The sequence below is a fragment of the Oreochromis aureus genome, linkage group 4 (assembly GCF_013358895.1).
Source record: "Oreochromis aureus strain Israel breed Guangdong linkage group 4, ZZ_aureus, whole genome shotgun sequence".
Classification (NCBI taxonomy): domain Eukaryota; kingdom Metazoa; phylum Chordata; class Actinopteri; order Cichliformes; family Cichlidae; genus Oreochromis; species Oreochromis aureus.
The window spans coordinates 34,440,946-34,462,313 of NC_052945.1; the positions used below are offsets into that span (position 1 = coordinate 34,440,946).

At 39.4% G+C, this 21,368-nt stretch overlaps 1 protein-coding gene across 3 annotated transcripts in view; it reads left to right on the forward strand.

Moving 5' to 3' along the window:
- The first annotated feature begins 6,150 nt into the window (after window positions 1-6,150).
- Window positions 6,151-21,368, forward strand: part of pdxdc1 (pyridoxal-dependent decarboxylase domain containing 1) — a 61,430-nt gene continuing 46,212 nt past the window's right edge. Inside the window, exons 1-9 of one of the 3 annotated variants that reach the window (XM_039611131.1) lie at window positions 6,151-6,901; window positions 9,375-9,471; window positions 9,898-9,966; window positions 11,304-11,387; window positions 11,495-11,644; window positions 12,634-12,823; window positions 13,247-13,315; window positions 13,409-13,487; window positions 13,700-13,784. In XM_039611131.1, coding sequence (XP_039467065.1) covers window positions 9,398-9,471; window positions 9,898-9,966; window positions 11,304-11,387; window positions 11,495-11,644; window positions 12,634-12,823; window positions 13,247-13,315; window positions 13,409-13,487; window positions 13,700-13,784 — 800 coding nt within the window. In that variant the 5' untranslated portion in view covers window positions 6,151-6,901; window positions 9,375-9,397. The remainder of the gene's footprint in view (window positions 6,902-9,374; window positions 9,472-9,897; window positions 9,967-11,303; window positions 11,388-11,494; window positions 11,645-12,633; window positions 12,824-13,246; window positions 13,316-13,408; window positions 13,488-13,699; window positions 13,785-21,368) is intronic. The other 2 variants (XM_031730476.2, XM_039611130.1) reach the window with 2 other exon arrangements.

The window sequence follows — 21,368 nt, forward strand, 5'->3', positions numbered from 1 at the left end:
GTTAACCCAGGGTTTCCTCTGCACGTGTCCCCTGCACGTTCAAATGAAAACTGGCAGGATCTGAAAAGCATTTCATGGATCACATGACTCTTCTTCCACAGAAAACTATCCCTACGAGTGCCAACTACTCCAGAGATGGTATTGAATGGTGATGAACAAATCTGTAAAGATCATAAAAACATACCAGTAAAAATGTAATACTGTTGTAAATTATTAAATAAATGCAGCAGAAAATTCTTCAGTTAATCTTGTGATTTAGTACAGATAATAAACATTTCATCACTGAATGTCTCACTGCTACTGATTATTTCTAAGGTGAAAGCTGCACATTAGAATTCTGAAACTTTAAAGTGGGTCGATTTAAACATTAAAGCTTACTGTCCCACAGCCTGATGAGGAGACATGGAAATCAACTCATCTTGTGGCAGTGAAATTAGCAAACAGGTATTCTTGGTGCATGCTCTGGGGGTTGGGGGTGCCCCTCCAGCTGCCCCCAACTTTTATGTTCTTAAAATACTTGTAAAAACTAATTGCTCGTTTGTCCAATAGCCTCTTATAGCCTTGTTACATGCAAATCTTTTACGGAGGTTTAAAAAAAATATATAAGGTAAGGTTTTCTACTTTAACGCTTGTAAAAAAAAACATCACATGTACTCAACCATTGCAGATGATTGTCTGATCCTTAGAATAGAGAAGCAGCATGGCAAAGCAGTAGATTAGGATGGCTGTGTGTTTTGATGCCCAGCATAACAATTTTCACCTTAAGCTCTCCTAAAAGTAATAGCTTGTTTTCTGTATTAATTTTGGGGAACTTTTTAGTCTCATTTATACCTAAAATAGTCTTTGGTTTCTTAGAAAAGATAATGATGGTTCTGTCTAGCACAAACCCCTCGCTGAAACAATCAGAGACAATTCTACTACAATGGCAAAAAGCATTGGACACCAGGCAGAACTCTTTGTGTGATCTCGTGCACGAGGGAGATGCTTGAGACGAGTACTGTTCCTGCCGCTCGAACCCCAGTCACTCTCAGTTAGCTCCCCCGTAGCACTGTTCTTTATTGTGGTTACATGAATATGCATAGTCTCATTAACATATGACGTCTTACACAGGCATCCATGTGAACAAAGAGTACCGTCTGTGTGTATGTGTAGGCATGCGTGTGTGTATGTCAAGATATGGCCCTGTGAACGCCTCCCAAAAGCTGGTGCCAGGAGTCCAGCGGTCCACCTAAACAAAGGGTTCTTATACTAAAACAGATACAGAGTAGGTGTCCTCCTATACCATAAATCAGAAAGAGAAGGTACAACCTCTCTCATGACCTTAGGATGTGTGTGCATGCCAGACCACTCTGGAAGGCACACAGAGTCTTTGCAGCCTACTAAGAATCAGACAGCTATCATTATACAATTGATTATATACCTCTAAGCATATATGATTATATGTTTCTAAGCATAAATGACAATCCAACAATATAAACCAAACAGATAATGATGCAATAAATAGTTTTAAAGTATTTTTGTGGATATTTTGTTGACTCCATTTATATATGAGTCAACAAAATATGCACACTATAATACTCCACATACTTACCATACCCATACACCATACCCAACCTAGAAACCTAGTGATGGGTCCTGCAACACTGACGCACCGACGCATGTATCAAGCTCACCCAGCGAAGCCTGTATCGGTGCGTGCGTCGCTTTACAGTTTTTTCTGAATGCTTAAACCCTAACTCTGATTCTTATAGCACAATTTCTAAAACTATTAATACTTATAGCAAAACCACTCACTGAGTTTGCAAAACTAAAAGCACAAACACTGCTTTGCACTCAGTTTGCCATTTTGTAACACACACTTTGCAAAACTGTAGGCACAATTCACTGCACAACACTCTTTTTGCAGAACTTCAAACACAACTCACTGCTTACACTCAATTACCAAATTTCCAACAAACTCCTAGCAAAATTATACACATGTATGGCTATCATTAACACTATTTTGCCAACTGTCTGGCACACTTTCACATGTGAAAACTGTTTTAGATAATTAGTCCACTTTGCAATCAGCCTAAGCACTATAAACAGGCCACAGGTAAGCTGTCTATGTGGAGTACAATGGAAGGAGCAGCAAGAGTGAGAAGAGTGAGAATCAGAGGAGGCCGAGGAGAGGACGTGGAGGTGAAGAAGTTGGAGGAAGAGGACGTGGAGGAGCAAGAAGAGGACGAGGAGGGGAAAGAGGAAGGGTAAGAAGAGTAAGGAACAGAATAACTGATGACATCAGAGCTACAATAGTGGACCATGTCATCAACCATGGGATGACCCTGAGGGAAGCTGGCCAACGGGTTCAGCCTAAACTGAGCCGCTACACTGTGGCAGGCATCATTAGGACATTTCGAAATGAGAATCGGTGAGTACTTTGTAGCACTGCCATACTCTAATGAAAAACACAACAGTACCATACATGCAAAAATACTGAAATTGTTACTTTACAGAATTGCTAGACGTCCAGATGTTGGAGGCAGAGGCAGAATGTTCACTCCAGAGCAAGAGACCCATATAGTGAACATGGTGATTGCCAATAATGCAATGAGACTGCACGAAATACAGCAGCGCATAATTGATAATGACACCATCTTTCAAAATATACACAGTGCAAGCATTTCTGCACTGAGTCGTGTACTTGCGCGCCACAGAATAAGAATGAAGCAAATTTACAGAGTTCCTTTCGAGAGAAACACAGAACGTGTAAAGCAACTGCGATATAACTATGTGCAGGTAAGCTAGTGTCATTGGTTCTGAATTTGGAAGTGCATACTGTAGTGCTGTGCATGGGCCTGATGTGTTGCATTTGTTTTGTCTTGTCCAGAGAGTGATGGAACTAGAAGCAGATGCAATGGGACATGAGCTACTTTTTGTGGATGAGGCCGGTTTTAACCTCAGTAAAACCAGGAGACGTGGCAGGAACATTATTGGACACCGTGCCATCATCAATGTCCCAGGACAACGTGGTGGTAACATAACCATGTGTGCAGCTATAAGCCAAATGGTGTTGTTCACCATCATGCAACCATAGGCCCATACAACACTGCACACATTATTGCATTCCTGGACACCTTGCATGACATGCTCACTGTTCAGAGACCAGAGCAGACCCGATATGTCATCATATGGGACAATGTTAGTTTCCATAGGGCTGCTTTGGTCCGCAACTGGTTTACAGACCACCCATCCTTCATGGCACTCAACCTCCCTCCATACTCTCCATTCTTAAATCCCATCGAGGAGTTCTTCTCTGCCTGGCGCTGGAAAGTGTACGACCGTCATCCTCATCAACAGGTAGCCCTTTTACAGGCAATGGAGGAGGCATGTGGAGATATTGACCAGGCATCATGTCAGACCTGGATACGGCATTCAAGGAGATATTTTCCCCGGCGCCTTGGACTGGAGGATATCGCATGCGATGTGGACAAAATTTTGTGGCCGGACCCAGAAAGACGACACGATGTAGGCTGATTGTCTTTTTTTTCCCCTTTTTTTTTGTGAAATTCCTATTTTGTGTTCTGACTTTGTCTTGGTTTTGATGAGTGTGAATAAATACCAATACTTGAAGTTTGGATCCTTGTATGTTTACATGACACTATGACAAAAGTGTGACCTCAAATTGACATCTGTACACAGAGAATGCAAAAGCCAGATGTGTTTTGTATTCATACCATCAGTGTGCAGTTGGCGCATTGTGTGCTTAGTAGATGATGGCTTGTGTGTACTGTTTGATACGAAAACACCTTTTACGAAGGTGTGAAGAGTTAATCTAGCTGTGTTCACTTTTGCAAGAGAACTACAATGTTTTGATAATTGGGTGACAGGTTTTCTTATTTGTGTGTAGAGTTTTGCAAAAATAGCCAATAGTTACAAAAAATGTGCTTAAGCAATCAGAAAAAACTGTAAGAAAAAGTCACGTGATCGATACAGCTGCTGTATCGATCATTGCCAACGCGCCAAACTGTGTTTAAAAGGTACCGCATCCGCATCTGCCAAGGGAATGAGTCGCCACCAAAAAACCCCACAAAATTACTCTCGCAAAGATAAAAAAAAAAAAAAAAAACATCTCTCCATAACAAAATGGAGCCTGAAAGAAAAAGAAATGTTTCTGCTGTGTGGGATCATTTTGATCTTTTAACTGCACATAAGGGAATAGTTTGCCTGTCTTTGTTTCAGTGTAATCTATCAGAATAGGAAAAACAGCAATGTGACTGTAAATTAAGTAAATTAATTATTTCATTTTATGCAGGTTAAATGTCGCATCTGTTCTGCATTTCTTACACAAACAAAAGCACCTCCTCAGTGTTTAGGCATTACAGAGCCAAACATGAAAATAAGACAAACACACCGAGAATGAACACAGGTTGGCCTATATAGACACTGAACAGCTTTATCGTCATTTTTTTTTTATTAATATGTGTTTTATTATTTTGAAATCAAGCATCTAGGAAGACTGTTCTGGACCAGGCAGTCCTGAATTTTATTATAAAGGGCTGCCAACCCCTTAGTATTGTGGAGAGAGTTGGAGAGAAACATTCCACAATCAGAGGATCCTTTAACATACTGGGGGAAAAGGAAGACATCTTATCAGAACCTTATCCACCTGGCTTTACAGTTTTTGTGTACCCCACCTTCATCTGTGCCTGTGACTTTTCCAAAGCTGTGGAAATGGTGTAAAAAAAACGCAATAGACTGAATGCAAAAATATTGGATAAACTTATTTTTCTGAATAGAAATTTATAATAAACTCTGAGCCAAATGGGTAATATTACATTCACAGTACTTTCATTTTAATTTTCACTTAATGTCATTCACAATATCTTCTTGATGCATTCTCAATCATCCAGGAAAGTAAATCTCCAAAAGTTGAATCTGTTCATCTGGACGTAGCGTTTTGTGGGAGAAACGTTTCGTCACTCATCCAAGTGACTTCTTCAGTCTCAGCTGACTGCAGGTTTCCCCAACCTTATAAACAGTAAATTTGCATAATGACTGAAACCAGCCCACTGAAGGAACAATGGGCCGGGTCTCTGTGGCTTTTAAACCCCAAAATACGCTGCGCCAAAAACTGGTCCACCCAAGGATCGGGTCCCCGACACAAACAGAGTAACATAGTGTACGCTGTTAAGTGCCAGGAGGATTGTCAGGATTTATACATCGGGGAAACCAAACAACCTCTAGCAAAGTGGATGGCACAACACAGAAGAGCAACCTCATCAGGCCAGGACTCTGCAGTTTATTTACACCTACAGGCCAGTGGACACTCTTTCAATGATGAGGGTGTACACATCCTGGACAGGGAAGAACGCTGGTTTGAGCGCCGGAGTCAAGGAGGCCATTTACGTGAAAAGGAAAGACCATCTCTGAATCGAGGAGGGGCCTAAGGGTACATCTTTCGCCATCTTACAATGCTGTGATTGCAGCCATTCCCCAATTCTCTGTGAATGGGACTCATGGCCATTGATCAGTGTTCTTTGATCAGTGGGTTTTGGTCAGTGATTGTTGATCAATGGTCATGGGAATTTGCATAATTATGATTAAGGAACTGACCTCACAGCCCATTGTTCCTTCAGTGGGCTGGTTTCAGTCATTATGCAAATGTCCTGTTTATAAGGTTTGGGAAACCTGCAGTCAGCTGAGACTGAAGAAGTCACTTGGATGAGTGACTTAAACGTTTCTCCCACAAAACGCCACGTCCAGATGAACAGATTCAACTTTTGGAGAGGTCATTCACAATATATTTTAAAGATGTCTACAATATCTGCAATATAAAAGATATAAAATGATTCCATGGAAAGTACAATACCTTACAGTGTACAAGTATGACTAGGTCATTGAATCAGTGTCTGTTGTGAGTCTCAAGTCAGTTGCCTGCAATGATATTTAAGTTCCAGCAGGTGTCAGTATGGAGCAAAACAGCAACACTGTGTCGACACAGTATCGATACAGTTTGGGGAATGTGCTGAAACGCTTCACGAGGTCTCATCTACCCATCACTACTGAAACCTAAAACTTAGCACACTAAGGCTGGAAACACTGGCCCAGGGAGCCACTGGGGGAAGGCAAGAGGAGACAGGGACTATGTAGACACAAACGAGGGGTAATTAGGCGAAGTGGAGACCGCTGGGAGAACAAGACAGGTGAGCAAAATCACAGGTGAAGAGACAGAGAGGTAGAACTAAACAAAGTATCAGAGACAAGAGAGCATCTAAATAAAACAGGCGCAGACTCAAACATATGGACTTAATACAAAAACAAAAGAAAAACAGAAACAAACTTGTTCCATTTATTGATTTGTTTGGCGCTTATAGCTATAACATTGTTTCTTTGCCATTAGATACAGTGACCATGTGATAATTTCCAAGAAAAAAAGTTAAAATATTAATTTTATTTACTCGTTCCCGTTAAATTAATTTTTTTACTCTTTTTGGATCACTTTTTTTCTCGTTAAAAAAACATGTCCCCCCCCCCAACGGAGTAGTCTGCGATTGAACACGCTTTGTATTTTTGTTTAGTTATTTATTTGTAATTTTAGTGTTTTATTCTTGTGTTCCTTAAAAGAGAAATAAAAAAAATAATTAAAATAAAATGCCACCTGTACAGTCCTGTGACAAAAACGTGACGTCAGCGTTGCCAGCGTGGAACGAAGGCACGTCGCACGTCAGGTCCAGGAAGTAAACTCTCCGGTTCAGTCTGCAGGAAACTAAAAGAAGTCGGAGCGGTAAATACGTGTCCAGTTCAACATTTCAGCACGCAGCCCTCCAGACCGTACACTACGGCGTGACATAGCTACAGATTTTCTGCATTCGTTTGTGCGGGGTGCACAGTCGGCCAGCCTGTAACCTGAGTAGTGAAGGTAAGTGAGGAAAGAGAGCTCGATCCGTGCTGTGTGTGAAGGGGGTGGGCGCGCTTGCTCGTGTCTGTCTGTGTCCTGCAAGCTCCGCGTGCCCGCGCGGACGCACTGCTCCTATGCGCTGTCCGCTCGCCGTCTGCTGTGTGGAACCTCTACCAAACCTGTTTTTCTAAGGGGGCCTATAGAGCAGCCCTCGCCATAATGTACACTAAGGTGTCCTGGGGTTATGGCAGCTGGTGGCACTGCTTTGCTGTCAGGCCAGGAAGGGACAGCAGCCTGATGTGACATCTACGAAACTCCTCCCCCAACAGGACAGCAGCAGTGCGCCTGTCAGAGCAGATAGAAACTTTTTTTTAAATTTTATTTTAAGCTATACTATGTTCTAATACAGTAATAACACTCCATTTTATTAGTATAAAATAAAATTGTTATTATACAAGTCAAAACTTAATTCAAACAGAATGCAAAAGTGTGTACAGCAAATATTGATTTGATCTAGAGCTTTCTATGCTTCTATGTTTATTGATAATTAATTATTTTTGTGATTTTTTTTTTTTTTTTTATTGAACACAATAATGTAACAATGCACAATATTCAAACATTCTCTTGTTTTCTTATACTGTAAAAAGTCCCCTTTGTGGAGCATTTCCTCATATACCCGAGTGATTTCAGTAGCTGTGTTTTCGTGGTACAATGCACCTGACAGGGTCTCTCGTGACAAATTGATTCGGGGTGAGTTGCCTAGATGTGATTGTGCTACTTTACCTAAGTATCTTCACCTGTGGCCACTAGCCATGGCCAAAAGAATGAGATCATGGATACAAGTGGTATAAATGAGCTTTCTCCAAAAGGGACTGTCTGGCTGTCTTCAGATAAGTGAAGTGGGATCAGAACACCACCTGCTGCATCTTAACCACGGCTGAGGTAGTTTGGGCATCTGAATGTGATGCATCCTGGCTGACTGCTAAGTGAGGTGTTTCTGACGTATCTGACTGGGAGAAGATGACTTAATAGACAGTATATTTCTCTTTGGTATTTAGGTCACAATTAGCAGTTTTATATATACTGGTAATATATTTGAAAAATATGACATTATTATCATATTAATGTCGGTGTTTGATGTAGGCACACCTTTAATCCTACTCTAAGAACTTCATCTCCATCTCTGCAGTAATGTTTCAAACATTAGGCACATAAAAATGTGTTAAATGTTTTTGTGCAGCAGCTGTGCAGAGTAAACACAGTGAAGTGCAGATAGTCCACACACATTTGAATGCTCTACTGTATTTTACCAATGAAATGTAAGCCTGTCAAGTACAGAACCTGATAGAGTTACATTGAACAGCTGCCAAATATTCAGTAGCTGGATTAAACTCTGGTTAATCTGTCATGGAATAAAAGAGAATGGGCCTCACCTCATTATTGATCTGTTTGTCAGTCCGTTATCCAATGACTGACAATGTCCAATGAGAAACTGTGTATAAACGTGTCTGTAATTGCTACCTATTGAATGAAAGCTGAAAGTCTGTGCTTCAAACATATTTTCACTTTGTGATTAAAAAAAATGAAAGTCTTTTTCTCAAATCTTACGGTCCTTGCTATACCTATATATATATATATATGTGGTTTTTGTGTTACAGAGACGAGATGAATTTGCATATAATGATGTGTATACAGTACGTTGGATTGTAACCCCCGTATTATTCATCTGTTATGTATGTACTGTATAACAATAGATATCTCTTATTTACAAGTGTTAGTGAAGTGGCTGTTGGCTTAATTAGAGAAGCTATCACAATATGTTACTATGAGCTATCGGGCAGCATTTTTCAGTGTTTCTTAATATTTAATAGAATTAAATAATTCATTAATCAAGAAGGTAATGACAAGATTAATAAAGAATCACAGTAGCTATTTGTTGCATTTGTAATCTCTGTAATGCTGCACATGTGGAATCTAAAGTATTTTAGGTCTTCTGTCAGAGACATGAAAATGAAACCCAGGAATACATGTGTAATTTATTAGATTCTGTCATTACTATCAGCTGTGAGGTAGTATGTAAATAGTGTAAATGTGTTAGGATATTTTTGAACTTTATAAAAGTTTCCACTGTGGTTTACATTACACTACACTACTGGTAGTGCTATCAAATGGCTGGAACAATCCCCATCCCAGTCTTTGCATGTTTCTTTTCAAACTTTTCAATTTGAACCCAATCCCAGTTTCAATTTACAATTTGTGTGTTTCTAACAGTGAGCTTTAGTAGAATAGGTCATTTATCTATTTGACATAAAGTACTTCTTTTATATTTTGCTTAGATGCAGCAATTTATTGAAACCATGTTGTACAAACTGCAGAAAATCAGTGTGCTTGAATGTATATGTGCACGTTCAGTGAATGAAATTTTTCACACAAGTAAAATTGAAACCGAAATGATGATATATATAAAATGTCAGTGTTTTTAAATCTCTTTCAGCGAGCACTCACATATCAAAGAATATGGTGGACTCCACGTTGGATCAAGTGGGAAAAAATCTGAGTGAAGCCATGAGGTTCCTGGGAGAGGAACAGAGGTAAGAGGTCATCACACTGCAGCTAGAAAATAATATCAGCAAACTACCAAGCAATTCTTATTAATTGAGTTGATTGAGACCTCACCAATGCAATGCATTATGGGACCGCAACATACAAGTCTGAGTAATTGGTATTATATTGGTAGATTCTTGTTTTGGGTTTTAAAGTTTAATTGTGGACATTGGAAACTCATCATAATGTTGAGCTGTACAATGATGACTGTACTTACACAAACCTGCTGCTGCACTAAAACTTGTGTTTGTACTGAAATTTAATGCCATAATAAAAGACATAAAACGACTTCATATCTGAATGACCTTTATTTTTAAGATGCAGAGTACAGACGCGTTCCATACAACTGCAGGGCAGAATATTACAACACTGAAAACTAAGTAACGCTTTGGAAAATCTGCTTGTTTGTTTAGAGAGCCAGAGGCAGCAACAGAGAGACAGCATTTCAGCAGAAGCTGCATCCCTGGACCCCTTCAGGGAGAGTAAGACACACACATTTATATCACAAAAACACATACACTCATATTCACACACAGGCAGTTCAGGTTGAAGTTTATTAAAGCTTATTGTTTTCTTGGTAGTTGTGATATACAGAAGTAAATTCTGATTGTCTTGTTAATGTGAGAGAAAGGACATGGAATCCTCTTTTTTTTACAGTAGTGTGTCTGTTAAGAATTTACAGTGTTTCACTTGTTCCACATTTTGTCGTGTTACCCTTATGAAATGTATTAAAATGTAGTAATGTAATCTTTAAATTCAAACTTCTACTCGTAATGACAAAAAATGTGAAAAAAATGCTTCAAATTATTGCAAATTTCTTAAAAAAACAAACAAAAAAACATATAAATATTCACCGCCTTTGTCATGACATCTCTACAACTTGATTCAAATCCACCTGTGATAAATTCAGTTAAGTGGGCATGATTTGGAAAAGCACACACCTGTCAGTATCAGGTCCCATATCAGAGCACAAACCGAGCCATAAAGTCCAATGAGTTGTCTGAGGACCTCTAAGACAGGGTTGTATCAAAGCACAGTTCTGGGAAAGGCTACACTGCAGTATTAAAGGCCCTAATGAGCACAGTGGTCTCCAGAAAGAGTTTGGAACCAGCAGGACTCTTCCTACAGCTGGACGTCTGACAGAGCTCCAGCATTGCTCTGTGGAGAAAAGAGAACCTTCCAGAAGGATAGCCATTTCTGCTGCCAGTCAGGTCTGTATGGTAGAGAAGCCAGACAGAAGCCAAGCCTCAGTAAAATGCACATGACAGCCTGACTGGAGGAAACCAGGCACTGCTCGTCACTTTGCCAATACCAACCCTACAGCGAAGCATGGTGGTGCCAGCATCATGCTGTGGGGATATTTTTTAGGCAGCAGGAACAATGCAGGAATGTACAGAGACATCCTTTGTGTAGGGAAAACATGTAATCCATTTTAGAGAAAGGTGGTAGCGTGGTTAAATGTAGAACAAATTAAGCACTGGGAATACTTTCCAGATGCACTCCATTTATCAGTGTTGATTCTGTGTGGATTAGAGAAAAAATACATTCAACCTTGTGCATCCTATTTTTTTCTTTTAAGTCACTGAACTGATACCAGTGATATCAGTGAATCAGCACTGGAAACAAGAGACGGAGGAATATTTTCTGAATAGGCGAAGATAGGTCCTACTACTCAACAAGTTTCAAAGTGAATCCAAAGGCAGGGATAGAGAGAAGCTGACAGGGAAAGCTTTGTTGTTGGAGCTTTAGATTTAGCTCCACTCACTTCAGTACATTACAGTACATTTCATATGAAGTGTTCTTCATGTCTACTGTACAGTGGTCAGGATGTTGCCACTATACTGCGCCTGGTTCATAACCTAATTCATGAAGAGGAGGACGAAGAAGATAAACCCAGTCAGAAGTAAGTCAGTTTTATTTACATACCGCCAATTCACAATAATAGTCCGCACAAGGCTGATCAGAAAAGGCAATGATAGAACGGTGCTCATTAGAAAGTGCTGTGTCCAGCAGGATGCAGAATGTGGGTGAGCACGGTCAGATGGCGTTGCTGGGTCACAGCCTGGCAGCCTACATCTCAATGATGGACAAAGAGCAACTGCGAAAGCTAACCACTCGGATCCAGTCTGACACCACCCTGTGGCTCTGCAGGCTCTTCAGGTATGACCCTGCAACTGTGCGTCTGTGGAAATCACTGGTGACAGTGTGGAAATCACCATCATACACATGCCATATGGCGTCTTGTCTTAATTATTAAAAGATTTCTAAAAATGAGGTCTAGAAACATGATAACTTGATGACTTCTTCAGACTAATGATAACAGGACATATTCATTTTCACTACAGACTTCATCAAATATTTACAGAAGAATAGGAAGTATTGTTTGAATTGATATTGTTTCTACAAAGCAAGTTTTGATTTTGCAAGGCCTGATGAGGAGGGCACCAGGGGCACCTCTACATTACGTTTTGGAGGCCGCCTTTCTAGCTCCCCTCTTCATGCAAATGAGTTTGCTATTTTTTTAAATAAAATCTTAAAAATATGCCAATATAGAACCGAGTCCTAATATACTACAGTTATATTTAGCATCTAATTTTTAACAGTTCTTCACTCATCTCCATCTCTTTACGACCTTTTCTATATTTCTAAATGAACACTCTCAAAGCAAAGATTGCATCTCTAGTGCAATGCTTGCTTCACCTCTCATCCTAACATGGCTTTATCAAGTCTTTCTCATAGTGTCATAATATGGCACATCAGCTTTATCCCTCTGTAACTGCTACAGCTCTGCCCATCACCATTGCCCTTGGAAGATGAGATACATTACTGTCATTATGCAAGATTGTACAATCAAATGCTACTACTACTACTAGTACACTTGTGTTAAACAATCTGTTCAGAAAGTTCACTACCCTCTCTTCTAAACATCTCCAGGCATTGCAAACACCCCTAATTATCCTTTTCACAGTCTGTTGTGAAAATGTAAAACCCTGCACCCCTATTAAATGTTTTTTCCTCCATGTCAATGATGGTCACACTGCTGAATCAAAACAACAGAAATATTTCTAATAATGAAATTTGCTTATTTGGACTATTATTTTAATCCTTTTGCACCATCCAACCATCCATGCTGCTCATCTGTTCCTCAGGTATGAGAATGGGTCTACCTGCTTTCATGAGGATGACAGGGATGGCCTTGTAAAAGTGTGTCGGCTGGTTATCAATGCTCGCTATGAAGAATATGCCACTGAGGGTTATGTGGTCCTAAACACCAGGCAGCCAGTCATCTATCAAGGTGCCTCCTGCAGGTCTGGGCTCGGACAGCATCTGTGCAGCCAGGTAGGATGGCTGGGACACATGAGCTCATGAATATGTTTTTAAAAAAGGCGTGTGTAAATACTTTATAGCAATACACCTCGGTAGTCACGGTAATGGCAGATCCAATTATACACTACCAACTAATTTTAAAAACAGAGTTACCTTCCAGCACAAACATGTGTTTACCTAGCATGATTGCTTTGAGGGGAAAGGCACCAGAGATGACACTGCTTTTATCCTTTGACTCCACTTTTTTTTTTAAATCAAACCTGAAATAATAATATTGCAACTTATACACTTCAGACTTTTTCCTTCGTTTTTCCTTTGGTTTTTCGGGGGGGTGGGGGTTGAAGGACAGTATTACCATTATATAGGATCTCTTGTACTTCATCCAGTTGAATACTTAATAGATAGTGATTTTCATGCCAGTGTTTGTATCATTAGCTTGGCCTGCCTCTCTCCAGTTTGTGCACAGTGCCATGCAACACCCTCTTTGGATCCCAACACCAAATGGTAGGAGAACACAGATTAGAAAAACACATAAACCTATCTGTTAGGTAGTTTAGATAAAAACTACCTGACATGGATCCTTTTTGTCATTGTCAGGATGTTGCCCTGTTGGAAAAACTCATCAAAGAGGACATAAATGCAGGGAAGCTTCCTTTGTTGCTGATTGCCAATGCAGGTAAAGGACAGCCACAGTTTAAACATTGCACTTTATATATGTCTGTGCTTAAAGAGTTAAAGATGATCCATATGTTGGTAGAACAGCAGTTCAGAATACAGAGAATACTCTGCATTTTGAATATGAACTTCAGTGACTTATATGTTTTTGGTATATTTCCATTCATCCAACCATCCATTCTCTTCCGCTTATCCATTATTTTTATTTTTCAGGTACCCCTGGAGCAGGCCACACAGACAAGTTAGGTCGACTGAAGGAACTGTGTGATCAGTACAACTTGTGGCTTCATGTCGAGGGGTGGGTAGCTTCTGTCAACCTCCAAAATAGATTGATTGCAAAAACAAAACAATTTCAAAGGAATGTTTAGACTGATTTTATATTTATGCAAAGTACATTTTCGATGACCCAGCTTCTGTGATATTATGATGGCTTGTAAGTTGATAGTTGGTTCCTGCCAAGTGGCTGAAAAAGAAGCCAATTTGTTTGGATCAATCCGTAAACTCTGTCAGGTTATGTGGGTTATTGTTGAGGCAGCAGTCTAATCAGATATGCTCAGACCTGAGTCTGGGCATAGACTACCATGACCTGGATGACTGAGAACCTTCATGGACATGTGTGCAACATTTCACATCAGTGAACCGTCCCAGTCATATGTTCAAATCACCCCAATTGCTCCTTGCTCTTGTTAAGGTTCAAAAATGTTGAGAGAGGAATCCATGAACAAGCACAGATCCAGGCGTGTGCAATTAGACGGCATTTTAATGAACACATGTGTGAGTTCAACAACCCAATCAGTATTGAACTGCTTTACCATATTCAGACAACGGTTTTATAGGGTTAAGATAGTACAGCCCCCTTTTCTGTTGCTAGGCAGATTTAATACAGCATACGTCAACTCAAAACCACAACGACTCTTAACATAGTCTAAAACAAACATCTTCTTCGGGTCGACGCCAGGTGCTTCCTCTCAGCCCGCCTTCGCTGTCGCTTATCTTCTGGGACATCTGGTGTACTTCCTGGACTACCACGTACGCACCCAAACTTTGCAGTTATAAACTCTTACCTACTAAATGAGTCTGTGTGTGTGTGCACGTGCGGGGGCGCGTGCGTGCTGTGTACTGCGTACGTGTCGTGACCTCTCTTACTATATGTATCTGTATGTGTGTATGTCTGCACATACACGCTGCACCTTAATTGACCTCAGCTTAAGCAACCAGGCTAAGGCCATCCTATGTGTAATGATCTTAACTTCTATGTAAAATATATAAAACAACTGTTTCAATCTAACACAACTACTTAAGGCTTAAATCAAAGATAAATGCATAATAAAACACCCTGCTCTTAACTTGCACTCACTCTGCTTTCAGTTTCACTTCTGCAAGCCTTGCAGAAGTGTTTCCTGTCTCATTTTGGCACAGAGTGTATTTTCCTGTCTCTGCCCCCTACACAGAAACACTGAAATCATAGAAGCATTAAAAACATCTAAAATTATAGATTCAACTCCACAGTTTAAAGTGGTTCTTCTTGGACCTATAATAAAGACTTATATAATACCAATATATTTGAACATCTGAATGCATCTGAATGCAACATCACTCTCAATCATGAAATGGTAATGATGATTATACTAATAGCAGCAAATAATAGCAGGAAAATATTTCTATTCTTCACACTCTGCACACTCGACCTCTGGACCACCAGAGGTCGCCATACATTATGTTGGGTCACTCCTTGGCCCATTCAGCTGCTTCCCTGTCCACCCCTGACGTCATGGACATTAGGATCACTATTCTTAGCTCTGACCCTCTCTAGTCATCCTGTGACTTAACAAATCAGACAACCTCCTGTCATCTAGGTGGTCTTAGTTATAAAAGGCCCGCTCCCACTTGAGAACACTCATGCTTGAGGTTAATCACACCAAAGTATCAGCGAGCCTAAAGTTGATCAGGGGCAGGAGAGAATAAGAGTGCAAGCAGAGCTCAATCAGCACTCCTCCCTCACCCCTGAACCCACTCATACCCGGTGAGAGACCCCTTACACTTGTGAATCTCCAGTGGTCTGTCCCTGTTCTGGGTCCCTCTCTAGTGGAAATCAGGAAGCCTGCAAAGGAAACAAAACAGCTTTCTCCCTACTACGGCTTTCCTACCTTATGTCCCTCAATTGCTCTCTTTATTCAAACCTGATTCAACCTAATATTACTCAAAACATGAACCTAATTTCGTATTTGGTTTTTGACTTTTATTTTTATATCTCATTCAACCGTACTCAGCATTTGTAAAACTCTTAAAAGCACTGCCTTTAAGAGGATCAAAGGAAGCACGTCTCTGCATGTGCTTCCTGTTGCTCCTTATCTGATTATCAACATCCTGTGCACAAACTGTCGCTGCTGCAAGGGCCTCTCATCTAAAGTCACCTATCACAAGAAAACTGCTTATTCTACTAAAGGATCAAAGAAAAAACAACCACTTTAATCACTAAGTGTAAGCACCTTATTAATGGCTCCTAAGTAAATTTCATCATAGCTAAAAGCTCCCTAAGAACAACTTCTGTGTGTTGACACTAACTTCATTTTAAAACTCACATTTCCTGTGTTATAACCTGTTTTGGTATACCATTTTATTTCATTTTTGCTGCTCTTAATGTTATGATACATTCTAATTTATACTTTATCAGACTTAACCAAAATATATAAGCTTTCTCCCTTTGCTTCTGTTTTAAACAAAAACTTGGTCACTTCAACAAGCATTTGTTATTTTGTAACTGCATTTTATATAATCAGACTAATTTAGAGCTGCATGTGTTATCTCAATATTTTACATGTCACCCAATTTAGTCACAACCAAACTCCTATTCAGTTAAAAGCTAAAGGAATTTCAGGCCCTGGGCCTCACCTATGTTTAAACCCTATGTGTTTGTAAGCGTGAATGCTGTTTATCCTTCTGTTGCTCCAAGTCCCCTACAATATATCGACTGAGACATAACGCTCATCGAAGCTTATGACCTTAACTGGACCGAACATCAACTCTGTTAATGAGCACGATTGCAATGTGTAAGAAAAAATCATTTCTACATATTTAATCTCCAATATTATTCATTTGAGTCAGCGAGACTTTTAACATCCTCATAAAAAGCTCTCCTCTACCCCAGAAATAAATCTATTTACTATCTGTTTCTAAAGCCTACATTATAACAGCTTATCCTAAACATCAAAAAGAAATCACCCATTTTCTACCCATAAAGTCTTCACTAATCTTCCCCATTATTATTATTCCCACAGTTTCCCTTTAAGTTTGGTGTACAACTTCTTATTAACACCAGCAATTTATCTTCTAAACCGAATTCAGTTCATTTTAATCCTTTCTTTAAAGAATTTAAAGAATTTTGCCATCTCTAAATTATCAAACCAAACCCCACTAAAATCAATGATCCTACAACCCATTTCAAATTAAACAAATTAAATCTTAAACCCATCTCTTTTTTGACACATCTCATGTGGCAAAAAACTCAACATGCTTTACCCAAGCTTAACAAATTAACAAGGGAAAAAAGGTTAGTCATATCATTTCTCAGAGGAGCTCAGCAATCCTCTTCTCCGGTATTTTTGCTCCAGCCCTAAAAACCTGTGTTTAAGGAACAAAATCAATTTAATTATTATGTCAAATCTTCTCAAACTCGTTGCTCCATGCAAAGTCTGGATCCTTGGAACTTCCTGGAAACAAAACCTGTACGTTACCTTTCATACTCCCCCTTTATGATCCAGTCTGTGTCATGACAAAAAATAAACTTAAACAGAACAGTTATTAATCATGTGTTACCTCAGTTAATGGTAACTTGAGTTATATCAAAAATGTTTCCCTTTTAGCATTTAGCATTTTATAATGTAATAACATGGTCTAACCCAAATCAATAAAACAGAAATTCACTCAAAGAAACATCAGCATCCCCAGAATTAAGTCTTCCACTCCTCCTGTTTGTCAACCTTTTATTTATTTCCCCCCTTGGTCCAGTCAGTCACATTCACTCACACGCATCCACACATGATATTTTTGCTGATACTGCAGCCTTCTGCGCACGTCATCAGATGCTCCACATCAGCAAAATGAGCTCAATCATTTGTTTTATTTCGTTTTCCTTTTCAGGAAAATAGTTCTCTATACTTTTGACTGGATTGACTCGCTACAATCCTTTTTTAGACAGAGACTCGCCGCCAATCAGTCTCTGATTGTAATCAATTATAATCTGTAAAGCCCACCTGATTTTCGTACTTGGTAATTTTGTCAGCGCCGTCAGTTCACTCTCTTCCAGGCCTGCTTAGAACAAAAATGAAAAAAAAGAGAGCTGATTATTAGCTCATCAAAGTACAAAACAAAATCACCTGACAGGTTTTTCTTTTTTTCTTTTCTAAGTGCACTGTTACTAAAACTATGGGCCCTTTTAGACATGTCCAAGTTTATCAAAACTCCCTCTATTAAAATGAAAAACAACAGCCCCAAAAAATCTTAAACAATCTTAAATTTCACCCATTCAACGCACTGAAAACCTTGTCAAAAGCTGCACCATTTTACACACAACCATGTCTCCTTTGACACTTCACCATACTTAGATTCAGCCTAAAATATAAACACGTTATAACAATGTGTCAACACTAAATTATAAATTTCTTGTCCAAATCTGCACCTCTGAACAGTCTATTTTGCTTCCCTTCCTTAAGGCCTCAATCACACACACAGGAAGCTCCTCTGTCGTCACTCACTCGAGCTAATTTACATAGTGACTCGCAGCTCCACAGCCAACTTGACAAGAGAAATACATGTTTAAACCTTATCACATTATTGAATTATTTTCATTTTCTCTCTATACTAATCACTGGTTTTAATCACTCAGTACGAGAGCACTCCTAAGTCACTCTTTTAAAACTGCTTTAATCACTTTTCTTCTGTTAATTTCCATAACTCACTCCCCTGTCATATAACTCCTCTGAGTCAACTTCAACTTCAAGCTTTAAGTCTATTTTATTAAACATTCACACCATTCTATCACTCATACAAGTAGCAAGCTGATCTTCATTGCGTATGCTCGTGTTCTTAGCCAGGTTTATTCAATATCTGTTCATTAATCTTCATGAGCTTGTCTCTGTAAGGTTAATGCATTCTCTGTTTGTATGTGTATGTGTATGTGTTATTTTTGCATCTATGGCTTCACAGTCTCCCAGACACTTCCCAATTCTCCAGTTAAGCAGTCAGTTTTCTTTTTTCCCCGAATTGCTAACCCAAACTTTAATTTCCCACCTTAAATAAAGCACTCCTAGTCTTCAGCCAGGAGCTAGGGCTTGCTTTTCAGGTTCATAGACACATCACGCTGTGAACAATTCAACCAAAAACTTGCCTTAACCTATCCATTGATGTCAACCTACAATTTTCCTTCCGACTGCTGGATCTGGAGAGTTGGTCCAAGTCTGCTTTACTCCTGAAAATAACAAAACTAAGACATTTTCATTATTACCACAAGTGGTTAAATGACCCATTTCTCTATCTCTGGTCAGAAATACCAATTATGCCATGCATGTAAGCGTGTTCTTCCTTGCAATCTACATTAATTGAATGTAAGCTGCTTCTTCCTTGAATTAATTCATTGAGTTCTTCGTTGCATTTCTATGTATTCATGTTAATGTACACTACATGTAAGCTGTTTCTTCATTGCATCTTAAATTATAATCAGTTTTACTTCATGCATTTTTTCACTGAGCTTTAGATTCAAACTATCTCACTTCTGATCCATTTCAAAAATGATCTCACATGTAACAACTTGTGTATGTGTGTTTTCTATTCATTAATATAGTTGTCAGTTATTGTCTTTCCTTATTTTTACCTTTTGTATTGTTTACCTCTTTGTTGTGATGTGGTGGACATCCCTAAACAATCATGAGTTCCGGCTTCAATTTTAATCCAATCATATCCTATATTCTCGCAGTCTAACTCGTCCAGGTTCATCTCTCACTGGTCCTTTTTCATTCCCAGTGTCCTATTCGGGCTTCAAAGCTCCAGCAAACACAGTCTGTTTCTTCTCTGTTCCTTTACAGTCTTTCTTTTAGGTTAAGTTCCAGCATGGCAAAATATCACATTCAGTGCCTTTAGTCTTATTTTCATTTGCTCTGTTTTCTTCTCCATTCATCCTTTCAGTCTTCTCTTCCAAGATTGCTCCAAGCATAGCAAATATGAGAGTCAGTGCCTTCAAGCAGACACATCACACTGTTCTTCACCAGCATGCATGTTGCATCTTTCATACTGCTGGACTCATCAGTGGTCGTCAGTGTTACTGCTTTCGCTTGCACTGCTTTTAGCTTCAGTTAATTCTTCAAGTCCACGGTGTTCTGTCGGTCTTCATCAGGAAATTGACTGTCCTTGACTGTCCTTTGGGTTTCTTCTCAGTTTCAGGGACAAAGTGAGAGATCAAGCCGCACAATTTCGAGCCAAAGACTGGCTTATTTTCTCCCAATTCTGTTAATCTATTGTTATGCCGCTGCACTCAAGGTTCCAATGTTGAGAGAAGTCCACCTGTATTGGCACACTAACGCATAGAATTAGTATCATATTCATTTTTATCTTAAAACCTGCATTTGCTTCATCTGCCTCGAGTTTAACTCATCTGTCTCTCTGTGTTCTCTCTTTACACACTCAGTTACCATTTATGGGCATGCGTTTCCTGTCCCACACACACACTTCCTGTTGCTGCAGCCTCTGTCTCCCTTTGAATTTCACAGTCTACAAACAATCAGTAATTCTCCTAAATCTTGATTTAAAAACAATACACCTTCATTTCACTCACACACATTTAAATAGAGCTCTTTCAAACATCAGGACAACTAACACTTCTCCACACACATCACCCTTCACCCTTCTTTAGGTCAGTTTGTAGCGTATACACTTATATGTTTTCAATCAGAAAAATAAACTCAACCTCTCATAACATCACTCATGCGTTTCTTGAATTAAAACACTTTCAAACTTTCAACATCCTATTTTACCTCACAAAAGAAATATATTTCACACTCCTTTATTTCATACACACTTTTTTAACGTTCTAACCTCTTTCAGACGCCATGAATCGTCTCACACACCCTGCCTTTTCTCTCACTCAGACAAATCACGCAGAGTCACTCAAATCAAATACTGACAGCATTCACACAGTTAAAATCACTTAAAATACACTTTCCTATGCGTATTTTGGACATGCCTTCCATAATCAGAAAGAGCAAGTCAAAAGAAAAAGAAACTGAAACCTCTCATCATTCTCACAGCTTCTCACCACACACATAACTGAAAAAATAAAACACACCAGCATTTATGGCTCAAGATATATACAGCTCTCACAATTCAGTCAATTACTATACATCCACACTACTATATTCAAACTGTATTTATACTCTCGAAATAAGCAAAACCAGCCTCTTAATTACAGGCATTTAGCAATATTGGCAAACAATAGTTATAAAGCTCAATACTCTCGAAACTGAAACCACCCTCTCTGCGCGTCACCGCTCCTCATTTGAATGTACACACACCATCAGTGCACATCCGGCTGTGCATTGCTGACACAGAGACTGATCTTACTCATAGATCTCATATTTTATATTACAGACGTCTTATTAATTACAACTGCACAGATTTAGGCCTCTTAGCTCCTACCAATTTCGATAAATTTAACCATAACGGCTCCAACCGATAAAGTCCCTGACTTTTTTGTGACCAATTCACCGGAGCAGCTCCAACCGTTCCGTCCACATTTCTAGCCCTAACTTAATTTACAGGTAGCCAAAAAAGCGCAAAATAGAGGCTCCAACCTCTAGCAATTTTGGAGGTTCCCCAGTTCTCCCCGGTTTGT